At 39.7% G+C, this 14,281-nt stretch overlaps 1 protein-coding gene across 1 annotated transcript in view; it reads left to right on the plus strand.

Annotated features, from left to right (window-relative positions):
- The window catches only part of rims2a (regulating synaptic membrane exocytosis 2a), an 839,749-nt gene that overhangs the window by 483,312 nt on the left and 342,156 nt on the right, over nt 1–14,281 (plus strand). The window contains exons 20-21 of the mRNA XM_060824314.1: nt 10,448–10,606; nt 12,154–12,263. Coding sequence (XP_060680297.1) covers nt 10,448–10,606; nt 12,154–12,263 — 269 coding nt within the window. The remainder of the gene's footprint in view (nt 1–10,447; nt 10,607–12,153; nt 12,264–14,281) is intronic.

Below are 14,281 nucleotides of genomic sequence, written 5' to 3' on the forward strand. Positions count from 1 at the left end.
AGCCTTCTCCAGTACCTCTTCAGTTGTAACAGCATCTTTGTGCAACCTTTATTCACTACTGGCTTTGATTTCTTTTGAATCATGGAATTGTTACAATAGTGGAGGCCATTAATCTCATTGCATCTGCTCTGGCTCTCTAATCAATTTAATTTCTTTCCATTATCCTGCCTTTTATCCATAACTCTGCACATTGCTTCTTTGTAAGTAATTCTCCAATGCATACATGAGTGCCTCAAATGAACCTCTCCCCACTATGTTTCCAGGTAACCAATGGCTGTATGAAAAGTTATTTCTCACCTTGAATTTATTTGTTTTGCAAAACGCTCTAAAACTGGTTCTCAATTCTTTTATGACCAGGAGCATTTTCTCCCTATTCTCTCATCCAGATTGTTTGTTGCTCTTCAAGGTTGCTTTGTCTCTCTTTCTCACTGCATTTTTTAACCTTTCAATACCAAGTTTGATCTATTTGGTGCTTATAGACTTCATCAAAAGGGAGTGGCAGAGTGGTTAGCACTGCTGCCTCACAGCACCAAGGACCCAGGTTCAATTCCAGCCTTGGTGACTGTCTGCATGGAGTTTGCATGTTTCTCCATGTCTGCGTGGGTGTCCATCAGGTGCTCTGGTTTCCTGCCACTGTGCAGGTTCGTCATGGTAAATGTCAAGTTATGGAGATAGGGTGGGTCTGGGTGAAATACTGTTTGGAAGGTCAGTGCAGACTAGGTGGGCTGAATGGTCTATACATCCAGTGTAGGATTCTGTGAAAAGTATTTGGAATTTCTAAAGTGACAGTCTGACCCAATTTACAGACTGCTATTCCTTCATTTACTACCCCTCTACCTTTCACAAATCTTTTAATGTTCCACTCTCTGCTGGGCTGCTGCCCATTTTTTTTGCCACTTCTAGAAAGTTTGTCCTCTCTCTGAGTCAGCTTTCTACTAATGTACTATTAGTGATGCAAGAATTCTACCTTCACACTTGTATCTTTGCCACTTGCAGCACTCTAACCCCAAATTTTCATATGTTTAACTAACATACAGTCAATTGGTATTTACTTTAAAACTTTAAGATTTTATGAAAAGTATAGAATTCCAAGACAATTAGGCATTAATGTTGCAAAATATTCAGCAACACAATTCATTTATACAAATATTCAATGTGTGGAACATCCCAAGATGTAGTTGTAAAAAGATTGATGAGCTAGGGAAAAGAAAGATTAAGAAAGGTGATCATAAGCATGTTTGGAGAACTGAGTGATGTTGAGAATGTATTATCGTAGAGATGTAGGCAGGAGGGAAATAAGAGTTTGATATTGCAGATTTGAAACACTGAGTCCATGGCATAATAATGAAGACTGGAATCTTGAGACATTAGGAAATAAAAACAATTCAGTTCAGTTGAGGACTGAGTATAAATATCCATGATATAATGTAGGACTAGATACAAGCAGTGTTTTGGATGAAGTACTGCTGAAATCAGCAAGGCATTTTTGCGGAAATACTTATTAGTAAATTTCAAGATTCTCAATGCTGCTAAATGTCCATGAAAATAAAATAGTGTGAAACTATGCATACTATAACACTTCCATATGTCGAATTTTCTTTGTGAACTCTTCACAAAATAAGCGCAAATGAGTAAGCTACAGTAGATTTGAAATGAAGAATGTACACCAGCTGATTTTAAACCGTATGTTTATATGTATGAAAGCTACCATTGACAGGTCTAGGCAGTTGTAAACCGGTAGCCAAGTTAATAGAGTCGCTGCAGAGGATGGCCATTAGCCCTCAACCCTATGTGGGACTTGCTTCTACAAGTGTGAAAATTTAGGAACTTGAGTTTTGTGTTATACAAATAAAACTCATGCATAAAATTTTGTTTGTTGGCCAAAATGATGTTCAGATGAAATACATTTAATAAGTTACTTTAGACATATTTGTCTTTTTTAAATAAAAGTAATTTTAAAAAGATAACCATGATGGCATTACTATGTTCATACTTCTTTAGACAAAGCATGGAGCTGACATTTGAGGGTTGGTTACACAAATGTATGCCTAGAAAGCATACAATAACAAAATTGTCCTATCAAGGGTTACCTTACATCATAAAATATTTCAGATTGTAGAGAGCATGTAATTTGAAAGGCTTTATTATTTTCTCATTATCTGCCAGACCACGAGTCTGGATGCATGCTGGCAGCCATTCCTCTACAGGGTGAACTGTGCCAGGAGTCTACCATGTGTTGTGTCATGGTGGCAATGGTCAGGTTTGCCCTTCTACAGCTGTTTCTCACCAGTTAGTGGTCTAGTAATATTCTTTCAGTTACTGCATTGGATTCAATTTCAGGCTGTGGCTAATTTCAGTGATAAGTTGTTGTACCAATAGAATTGGCCCCGTTTTTTTTGTATTTTGAGCCTTATGTGCTGTTGATACACAGGTCATTTAGAACACTTAAAAAATGTCAAATTCTGAAGCAACGTTGCTGGACCCGAAACATTAACTCTGATTTCTCTCCGTAGGTGCTGCCAGACATGCTGAGATTTTCCAGCAATTTGTTTTCTCTGATTTCCAGCATCTGCACTACTTCGGTTTTATTATGCTAAATTGGCAGTTGGTACTCATCTCAATATCTACTCATTCTTTCATCAGGAAGTGGGCTATAAGTAATGGTCATTTCTGGCTACTGCTTGATTCTAGAGCTTGAATGACTTAGAGGAGGAGAACTACAGTGGGAAGTGGGATGGGACTGTGATTATTTCTTTCTACAGAGGTGATCACTAACTCAGCTACAACTGTGTCCAACTGATTGCTCTGCTCAGGGCATTCCTGTGACCTAGAGGCAACGTTATTGAAGTGTATAAGGTTTTTGGGAACTTGACAGGATAAATGCAGGAAGGTTGTTTCCCCATGTGAATTTAAAAATAAGGAATCATGTATTGAGAGAGACATGAGGAATTCCTTCTCTCAAAGGGTTGTGAATCTCTGGAATTCTTTACTGCAGAGGGCTGTTGATGTTGAGCCATAGACAGCTACAGCCATCAGATGGAAACAGGCCCTTTGGCCCAACTTGCCCATGCTGCCCAGTTTTCACAATTAAACCAGTCCCATTCGCCTGCATTTGGTCCATGTCCCTCCATACCTGTCCACGTAGCTGCCTGATTGTTTCTTAAATTACATTTAATTATATATAACGCTGTGGTAGACAGATTTTTAATCTAGAAGAGAATCAAAGATTATGAGGAAAATGTAGGAAAGTAGAGTTGAGGAGGATTATCAGATCAACATGATCTCAGAGAATGGTGGAGCAGAACAATGTTGGAAAGTGTGGTGCTGGAAAAGCACATCTGGTCAGGCAGCATCTGGGGAGCAGGAGAGTCGATGTTTTGAGCATGAGCTCTTCATCAGGAATGGGGGGAGTGTGGGGGGTGGTGGCCAGGGGACCTGAGAAATAAACGGGAAGAGGTGGGTCTGGGGGTAAGTAGCTGGGAATGCAAAGGGTAGATGAAGGTGGAGGTGATGGTGATAGGTTGGAGATGAGGGTGGAGCAGATAGGTGGGAAGGGAGAAGGACAGATAGGACAGTTCAAGACAATGGTGCAGATCAAACCCTCTAACTCAACATCACCCTCTTGAACTGTCCTACCTGTCCATCTTCCTTCCCACCTATGTGCTCCATCCTCCTCTCCGACCTATCACCATCATCCCCACCTTCATTTACCAATCGCATTCCCAGTTCCCTCCCCTAGCCCCACTCTTCTCCCATTTATCTCTAGCCCCCTTGCCCCTTCCACCCCTCCCCCATTCCTGATGAAGAGCTCATGCTCAAAACTACTCTCCTACTCCTCAGATGTTGCCTGACCAGCTGTTCTTTTCCACCACCACACTTTTCAACTCTGATCTCCAGCATCTGCAGCCCTGTGAGCAAACTCATTGGGCTGAATCCTACTTCTTCTCCAGTTTTTGGTAAAGTTCCTTAAACACTTGTTTAATCCCTAGTTAACGTATGCAAACTTGCTGGCAATCTCTTTGTGAAGCAATCAATTGGGTGTAAAACATAGAAACAGAAAATACGGACTGGAATAGGCCATTTGGTCCTTTGAACCTATTCCACCTTACAATATAATCATAGGTGATAATCGGACTCAGTGCCCTGTTTACCTTGATCCCCACACTCTCCGCCCCTTATAACCTGAAAACTTAGATCTAAATCCTTCTTGAAAACTTTCAGTGTTTTGGTCTCAATCACTTTCTGTGATCTGGGCTGGCTGCTGATAGACAACAGCAAAGGCAGTGGTGGGCTCCTTCAGTAAAAGAATGAATAATGTCCTCCAGTTACACCCCCATGTCAACATGCTGCAAATCCTCTAAAGGGTGTGTGCCAAGTTTATGCTCCATAAGCTACTGCTATTCCTCCAGACAGCTCTCCCAGGAATACACAGGAAGACAGTCACCAGACTTTTGTTGTGTCCTTTTGCACATTGCATTCCATGTATCATTGGAGCACACTGGTTTTGCAGGAACTGCAGTCAGTGTTTCCTCTGCAAAACTCTGATTTTGGATGTTAGCGGTTATGACATTAGCCATTAGGCACAATATCACGATTAGGAATGGAAATAGCCACTACTTACTTGTTTGCAAAAGCAACTCCTTTTTTGAGGTATTTGAGAAATTAGCTGAGTTTCATCATCCAACAAACAGGTAAGGCAGATGAACTCAGGGCAGAGTTGGGAACATGGGACTAGGGTATCATAGCAATTACAGAGGCATGGCTCAGGTCTGGACAGAACTGGCAGCTTTATGTTCCATAATATAAATGCAATAAGAAGGATAGAAAGAGAGGCAAGAGTAGAGAGGGAGTGGTGGTTTTGATTTGGGATAACATTACAGTTCTACTTAGGGTGGATATTCCCGGAAGTACATCTGAGGAAAATATTTGAGTAGAACTGAGAAATAGGAAAAGGATGATCACCTTATTGAGATTGTACTGTACAACCCCCACCCCCACCCAATAATCAGTGAAAAATTGAGAAGCATATTTGTAAGGGAATCTCAGTTGTCTGGAAGAATAAAAGGGTGGTTATGGTCAGTGATTTTCACTTTCCAAAAATGAGCTGGGACTGCCATCATGTTAAAGGCTTGGATGGAGAAGAATTTAAGTGTGTACAAGAAAATTTTCTATTCAGTATGTGGTTGTACTGAGTAGGAAAGAAGCAAATCATGACCTCATGTTGGGAAATAAAGCAGGCAGGGTGACTGAGGTGTCAGTGGGGGAGCACTTTGGAGCCAGTGATCATAATCTTATTAGTTTTAAAACAGCAATGGAAAAGGATAGACCAGATCCAAAAATTAAAGTAATAAATTAGAAGAAGGCTAATTATGACAGTATTAGGCAAGAACTTTCAAAAGTTGGTTGGGGGTGGGGGGGTGGTGGGGAGCAGATATTCACTGATAAAGGGAAACCTTCAAAAACGAGATAACAAGAGTCCAGAGGCAGTATATTCCTGTTAGGGTGAAAGGAAAGGCTAGTAGGTGTAGGGAATTCTGGATAACTGGAGAAATTGAGGTTTTGGTCAAGAAAAAGAAGGATGCATATGTCGATTTCGACAGCAGCGATTAAGTAAATCCCTAGGAAAGTACAAAGGCAGTAGAAGTGTGCTTATGGGGTAATCAGGAGGGCGCAAAAAGGACATCAGATAACTTTGGCAAATAGGATTAAGGAAAATCCAAAAGAATTCTACAAATAGATAACGGGCAAAGAGTGAGTAGGGAGAGAAAGGCCCCTTAACGGTCAGCAAGGCCGTCTACGTGGAACTGCAGGAGATGGGGGAGATACTAAACAAGTATTTTGCATCAGTGTTTACTGTGGAGAAGGATATGGAAACAACAGAACTTGGAGAAATAAATAGCAACATCTTGAAAAATGTCCATATTATATAGGAGGTGGTGCTGGACATCTAAAAATGCATAAAGGTCAATAAAACCTTTGGACTTGATCAAGTGAATCCTAGAACTCTGTGGGAAGCTAAGGAAGTGATTGCTGGGCCCCTTGCTGAGAATATTTGCATCATCAGTAACCACAGGTGAGGTGCCAGAAGGCTGGAGGTTGGTTAACATAGCGCCACTATTCAAAAATGATGGTAAGGAAAAACTCCAGTGAGCCTAACATCAGTGGTGGGGAAGTTATTGGAGGGGATCCTGAGGGACAGGATTGCATGTATTTGGAAAAGCAGGGACTGATTAGAGATAGTCAACATGGCGTTGTTCATGGGAAATCATATCTGACTAACTTGATTGAGTTTTTTGAAGAAGCAACAAAGAGGATTGATAAAGACAGAGCAGTGGATGTGATCTATATGTACTTCACTGAGGGATTCGACAAGGTTTTGTATAGATTCTGGATTAGAGTGGTGCTGGAAAAGCACAGTAGTTCAGGCTGCATCCGAGGAGCAGGAAAATCAACATTTTGGGCAAAAGCCTTTCACCAAAGTCTGTGTAGTAGACTGGTTAGCAAGGTTGAAACTAGCCATTTGGATACAGAACTGGCTCAAAGTTAGGAGACAAAGGGTGGTAGTTGAGGGTTGCTTTTCGGACTGGAGGCCAGTGGTGAACCACAAGGGTCAGTGCTGAGTCCACTGCTTGTTATCATTTATATAAATGATTTATATAAGTGATCATAGGAGGTATGGTTAGTTAAGTTTGCAGATGACACCAAAACTGGTGGTGTAGCAGGTAATAAGAAGGTTACCTCAGAGTTCAAATGGACCAATTGGCCGAGGAGTGACAGATGTAATTTAATTTAAATAAATGTGAGGAGCTGAATTTTAGAAAGGCAAATCAGGCAGGACTTATGCACTTAATGGTAAGGTCCTGGGGAGTGTTGTTGAACAAAGAGACCTTGGGGTGCAGATTCATTGTTCCTTGAAGTACAGTCGCAGGTAGACAGGATATTGAAGAAGGCATTTAGTACGCTTGCCACTTTTAGAGTACTGTGTTCGATTCTGGTTTCCCTGCTATAGGAGGGATGTTGTGAAACTTGAAAGAGTTCAGAAAATATTTACAGGATGCTGCCACTGTTGGAAGGTTTGAGCTATAGGGAGAGGCTGAACAGGCTAGGGCTATTTTCTTCGGAGCATCGGAGGCTGAATGGTGACATTATAGAGGTTTATAAAATCATGAGAGGCATGGATAGGATAAATAGACAAAGTGTTTTCCCTGGGGTGGGGAGTCCAAAAGTAGATGGCCTAGGTTTAGGATGAGAGGGGAAAGATTTAAAAGGGCCCTAAGGAGCAACTTTTTCACTCTGAGGCTTGTGTGTGTATGGAATGAGCTGCCAGAGGCCATGGTGGTGTTTGGTACAATTGCAACATTTAACAGGCATCTGGATGGGTATATGAAAATGAACAGTTTAGAAGGATGTGGGCCAAATGCTGGCAAATGGAACTAGATTAAGGTAGGATATCTGGTGGGCATGGACAAGTTTATACAGCTCTCTGATTCTAATTGGCTCCAAACTCTGCAAAGAAACCCCTTTGACAAGCTGATGCTGAACTTGTCCATTTTTTTTCCATTGAATGCAAGTTTACAAGCAGGATTCCCAGTACACCAAAATATTTAATTGTATATATCCACCAATCATCCTCTGCAAGTTGCTCTTTTGAAGCTCTCATCTAAGTCCTCTGCAATAGAACTCTTAACCACTGGTTAGTCCACAGCTGCACTATCTGTATTACGTGCAGATTCTTACCTCTGTGCTACCTTCTAAATTGCTTGCAGTGCCAGTGCCTAGACTGGTAGCAGCAAGAGTGAAATTTCCATCATCACTGTTCTTCTCATTGTTTAAATCTGAAAAGAAGAATGCTCAAGGATAAATATGTGATACAGGATCAGAATGTGTACATACACCATCTGCAGCATACATATCAGATGAGACGAATGGGAGGCGAGAAGGAGGATTGAAAATGAGACTATTCTAATTTTCTATGGTTTCTGACTATGAACTTAATGATAACTTTCTTAATAATGACAAGCATTGTTTACTCCAAGAGGATTAGTGCATGCAAGGTCACCTCCGTCCCCCTCTAGTTAGTCTCTGCAGTATCTAACCATCAGATTGGGAAGGAATCTGATCTGGGAAACATTGACGAATGATACTCTTTGAGAGATACTGACTCCAGATTTGTAGATTTTCAGGAGGCCCAGGGTCCCTGCATGTCAGAAAGCAATAGTTGAAGATATAATAGAGGTTCATGCCTGGAGTCACAGACAGAGTGATGTAGCGATTGTAGAATGTTGAAATTAGCACAGCTTTCATATCTTAGCTAAAACACACATGTTTCTTATTCCTCATCAGAAGTTAATAAAATCAAATGCAAGTGAAAGAACAAGTTGGAAATCACCTTTAATGCACTTGAAAGCATACTGTCAGGACTTTCAAGCTCAAGCTTTTTGCGTAGGGAGGCCAGCAGTTATTCAATTTCATTCTTGTTTCATTCATTAATGACCTCCTATTGTCCTCTTTCTTTTTGACCCATTTAATCAACCATTTTCTAACTGCTTGAGCCAGAATTCTAGTTGAAGAACATAATTAATTAGGTATATAATTCAGAACTCCTTGAGAGCTTTCCTGATCACTTCAGAAAACAACTCAGAATACTGCTCACTCAAGGCATTTACTTAGCAGATTTCCATGGCACTATTTGAGGAAGAGGGCTCAGTACACTAGGCAATTTTACCCTTCAGTTAATGAATTAAATTTTTTGGTCATTATCATATTTACATTTAGTGGAATTTGCAATGTTTCTTACATTACAATAGTGACTACAATTCAAAGGTACTTCATTAACTTTAAGGCATTTTGAGATATCCAGTGGTCATGAAAATTGTTTTCTAAATGCAAATTCAAATAAATATGGGAGAAAGTGCAGTTGATCAGTCTGTAGTTATATTCTATTTGAGATTCAGATTTATGTGCCTAAATTCCCTTTGCCACTATATTTCTCTTAATATTTGTACCAAAACATTTGCTGTTAGCTTCTAACCTTTTCATGTTTTTTTTTAAATCTTGCTATCTTGGATAATCACCATTTTATTAATGCTATCAATCAGAAATTCCACTTGTCCTAATTAGCAGTGGAATTTAATCAAGAACAATGTGAAGATACTGAATCAAATTTAGTAATGTTCAAACATTAATAATAGTTAATAAAAAGCATGCATCTGTTGTAAGATAGTTTCGTTGGCAATCATTTCATTGTGCCACATGTTTTACTCTGGTATCTGGCTCATACCTCTGAAAATTATTTCCTTTGCTTAATCTTTACAAATATGGTTCTTACCAGGTTAGTAGACCAGTCTGGAGCAGCTCTAGAATGGTTTTGACAAACAAATCTATTGGAATCTGCCTAGAGTGACATGAGAGAACAGCTCCATATTAAATATAACAACTCCATCAACTTTCTGCCTTTGAATGCAAAAAATAAATTGCTAGGCTCTGGAAAAGGTACAGGGGAATGAGACTAATTGGAGAGAGTTTTGTTTTAAAAGAGAGCAGGAACGCACCTGATTTAGACTGGCTGGTAATAGCTGGGCTTTTTACTTCAATCTTCTTAACCAGGAGACAAAGATCTGATTTGCTCCCACACAGCATTTTCGTTTGCTGGTGTGGAGTTTTGGAAACTCACTGAAAGTACACTATGTTTGAGAGGTCAGGTTTGAAAAGAAACTGAAAAGCCTACTGAGGAGACAGGAACATTTTGAAGGATGAGTATAAAATGTTTTTGATTGCTTCAAATCCTACTATGAAGTGTTGTATTATAATGCAGGTTTGTTTTCATTGTAGTGTGTTTCACTGTACTCAAGAATGCTTTTGGGAAAATGCTGAAGATTATATTGTAACAAATAATTTATTGTTCCCTGATATTGTCTGTCTATATTCTTTTTTGAAGATAAGTTTTCTGAATAATAACTGTGCATAATACTTTGTTTTCTGAGTCCAAACGACATAATAGTGCTTTGTGCAATCTAATGCAGTTTTTGAACCTGTTAGTCTCGAGCTATGTTTACTGAAGGCTGATTGATCAACTTGGTTTAACATTTTCTTTCAAAACAGCTTCATTCCATCGCAGAGGTGTGCTCTGAAAAATTACTTTGTGTTAAGTTATATTAGTAGGTGGATCGAATAAATCAAGATTTTGTTTAACTTAATGAGTACTTTCTTTCAGTTTTACGAAGGCATCCAGAACTCAAATCTCAATAGTTACAATTACTTTGTTTTAGGTGACATGTCTTAATACCATAGTGGTTTAAGTTTCTTTTTCAAGATTGTGCATAGCCATTCACCTGTTAAATAAGGCTACAGGTTCACAATCGTGTCATGAACACTTGCTTTTGAGAGGTTAAAGTTCAACTGAGTGGCTTTTTGACTGACATTACAGGAATCGTGAGGCACCTGATAGACAGGAATATCAAAGATCCAGACCATCAGAGCAACGACCTGTACTCGAGCGGATGAACTCCCGCTCCAGATCCTCAGAACGTGCCGAAACAAACGTCATGCGATCGATGCCATCATTAACATCGGGAAGATCTGCCCCTCCCTCACCTGCACTAACGAGGTGAAAGAGATACGTCAAACTGCCAGAGTAATCACCTGTACCCACCCGCCCCCCCCCCCCCACCCCCACCCCAGTGCCAACTCTGCCTTTATTTTTCCTGTAGTTGAGTAGTGTCTCCCTTCATCACAGAGTAGCCACTAGAAGCCCTCAGTACTAACTTTCTTTTTGTAGACATAAACACAGCATTTGTATCCATACATGGATATAATGGTGTGGGCATCATACATTTGTTTATCAACATTCTTTAGCAGCATATGTTATGTGAATCACACTGTGTTGAGGAGCCTGGAAAATCTGCTAATTTAAGCATGTTGTGGTTATCCTGGTTTTCTCTTCCAGCTCAAAGATCACTAAAAGGAATTGGATGCAGTTCTTAACCTGCTTGTTACCTCATCTCGGCAAATTTTGGTACCAATGCAATTCAATTCAATATATTGGTCGTCTTATTAATTGCAACTTGCTGTCACAATGCCAAATGTGTAAAAAAAACAATTTTGAGGCTAGCAGTGGATTCCTAGTTCTTTACAGGATGTAGAAGAGTTCCTATTATTGGCAGACAATGTCAATATTGACAGCTAGCATTTTATATGGAGTCATTACAATGGGAATTAATTTGAAACTGTTGAGGTAGTATCCAGCTTTCTGTCTTCACAAGCTTATTTAGTTAATCAACATAGCCAGTAACTTGTGCAAACTACAATAGATAGATTTAGATTGTTCCTTTTGGTTAATCATTCAAAAATAATGACCCTTCCTGAACCATTTCTGCTATTCTTTTAACATTCTTCACATAATTTTTACCTTCCTTTTTTTTAAAAATACTCATTTCTGCCTGCTTGCAATGGTTTTATTGTCCTTGGACACAAAAGATACTACTTTAAGTGTCACCATGCTTCAATTATTGATGAGGTACACAGATAGAAGGTTTTAATCATAAACTAAACTCATTCTAAAGATACATTCACAAATACCTTCTGTATTATATCAGAAGGCACTAGTTCTGTGACCAGTTGTTACATTGTATTGGAAAATATCTTTGACTCTCTGAGTACTGAATGCTTTTATGATTCCAAAACTTTGGCAAAGATTTCTCTCTTTCAACTTCCAGTTATGAAGTACAGTTGTGGAGAGAAATTGCAGAGCTATGAAATGTTTGCTCTTGTACTATATGCTATTAAGTTTTGCTCTGTATCATTTATATTTAAACTTTCTTTTGGTACTGGTAAGGGGTCTCCTGCCTATTAACCAATTGATTTGAAGGAGATTACAGGAATCTGTCTTACTTAAAGGGATTTTTTTTCACATGCTGCAATGTTTTTCAGTTTGCTCTGACATTCAGTTTTGAGATGCCATGATCATTTAAAACATTATTCACACTTTTACTTGAAATCGTTTCACTCTGATGCATAACTGATAGTTGTAGTTTGATCCTGTCATGAAGTCTTAATTATAGGGTATATTTCCCAAGTGCTTCCCACCTATTTTTGAAAGTAGCATACTTCTTTTGACAAAAATAATTAACTCTGTTTTAAAAAAAAATTGTACAGGTCACATCTTCGTGGTGGATCAGTCCAGACAAGCCCAACCAGCACACCAATGGCAGGACGTAGAGGCCGGCAGCTCCCACAGCTTCCATCAAAGGGATCTCTGGAAAGAAGTGAGTAAGAACTACCATAATATTGCTGTATAATCCTATAAAATGGCTGATGATGAGTTGACTGTTTGTAGAGCCTGGAAATGTTGAAAAGCTGCAAAACAAGGAGCTCATTGTTAGTAGCTTCAAGTTTTATTTGATAGTTGTGACTGACAAATCCTTACAAACTAAAATGAATTGAACAAATTTGTACACTCAGTGGAATTGCTGATACACTACCTATTTATGTAAAATATCCAATACAGACAATATATTATGTGCAGAATTTAAAAATTTTAAGCAAAAACATATGCTAGAGTCATAGAGATGTACATCATAGAAACAGACCCTTCGGTCCAACCCGTCCATGCCGACCAGATATCCCAACTCAACCTAGTCCCACCTGCCTGTGCCCGGCCATTATCCCTCCAAACCCTTCCTATCCATATACCCATCCAAATGCGTCTTAAATGTTGCAATTGTACCAGCCTCCACCACATCCTCTAGCAGCTCATTCCGTAAACGTACCACCCTCTGCGTGAAAAAGTTGCTCCTTAGGTCTCTTTTATATCTTTCCCCTCTCATCCTAAACCTATGCCATCTAGTTCTGGACTCCCCGATCCCAGGGAAAAGACTTTGCCTATTTATCCTTTCCATGCCCCTCATAATTTTGTAAACCTCTATAAGGTCACCCCTCAGCCTTCGACGCCTCAGGGAAAACAGCCCGAGCCTGTTCAGCCTCTGCCTGTAGCTCAGATCCTCCAACCCTGGCAACATCTTTGTAAATCTTTTCTGAACCCTTTCAAGTTTCACAACATCTTTCTGATAGGAAGGAGACCAGAATCGCACGCAATTCTCCAACAGTGGCCTAACCAATGTCCTGTACAGCCTCAACATGACCTCCCAACTCCTGTACTTAATACTCTGACCAATAAAGGAAAGCATACCAAATGCCTTCTTTACTATACTATCTACCTACGACTCCACTTTCAAGGAGCGATGAACCTGCAGTCCAAGGTCTCTTTGTTCAGCAACATTCCCTAGGACCTTACCATTAAGTGTATAAATCCTGCTAAGATTTGCTTTCCCAAAATGCAGCACCTTGCATTTATCTGAATTAAACTCTATCTGCCACTTCTTAGCTCATTGGCCCATCTGGTTCAGATCCTGTTGTAATCTGAGGTAACTCTCTTCGCTGTCCACTACACCTGCAATTTTGGTGTCATCTGTGAACTTACTAACTGTACCTCTTATATTCGCATCCAAATCATTTATGTAAATGACAAAAGGTAGAGGGCCCAGCACCGATCCTTGTGGCACTCCATTGGTCACAGGCCTCCAATCTGAAAAACAACCCTCCACCACCACCCTCTGTCTTCTACGTTTGAGCCAGTTCTGTATCCAAATGGCTAGTTCTCCCTGTATTCCATGAGATCTAACCTTGCTAATCAGTCTCCCATGGGGAACCTTGTCGATCGCCTTACTGAAGTCCATATAGGTATGCCCACATCAATCTTCTTTGTTACTTTTTCAAAAATCTCAATCAAGTTTGTGAGACAAGGTTTCCCACACAGAAAGCCATGTTGACTCTCCCGAATCAGTCCTTGCCTTTCCAAATACATGTACATCCTGTCCCTCAGGATTCCCTTCAACAACTTGCCTACCACCGAGGTCAGGCTCACTGGTCTATAGTTCCCTGGCTTGTCTTTACCGCCCTTCTTAAACTATAACATGTTTTATAGTAGAACGAGTGTTGGTAGCTTGCAACTAATTAATTCTACTTGTTCATTAACTATTCGGATTATATTAAAGCCCCATAAGTCATTCAAGTTATTTGTATTTCCTTGCAATATTGCATACATGCTTTGTAATAGAATTATGGGGTTTAGAAATAAACTTGAGTATCACTATTTCTAGAAGAAGCCAGACTTCCCAGGATGGATGCATGCAACCATGGTTCAATAATTTTATTCTTTGATTTTCTTACCAGCTTCATATTGTGTGCTTATTAATTCAGGCAGTAGGGATCTCAAAGACCAACT

Source organism: Hemiscyllium ocellatum, chromosome 4 (assembly GCF_020745735.1).
Source record: "Hemiscyllium ocellatum isolate sHemOce1 chromosome 4, sHemOce1.pat.X.cur, whole genome shotgun sequence".
NCBI classification, from domain to species: Eukaryota; Metazoa; Chordata; class Chondrichthyes; order Orectolobiformes; family Hemiscylliidae; genus Hemiscyllium; species Hemiscyllium ocellatum.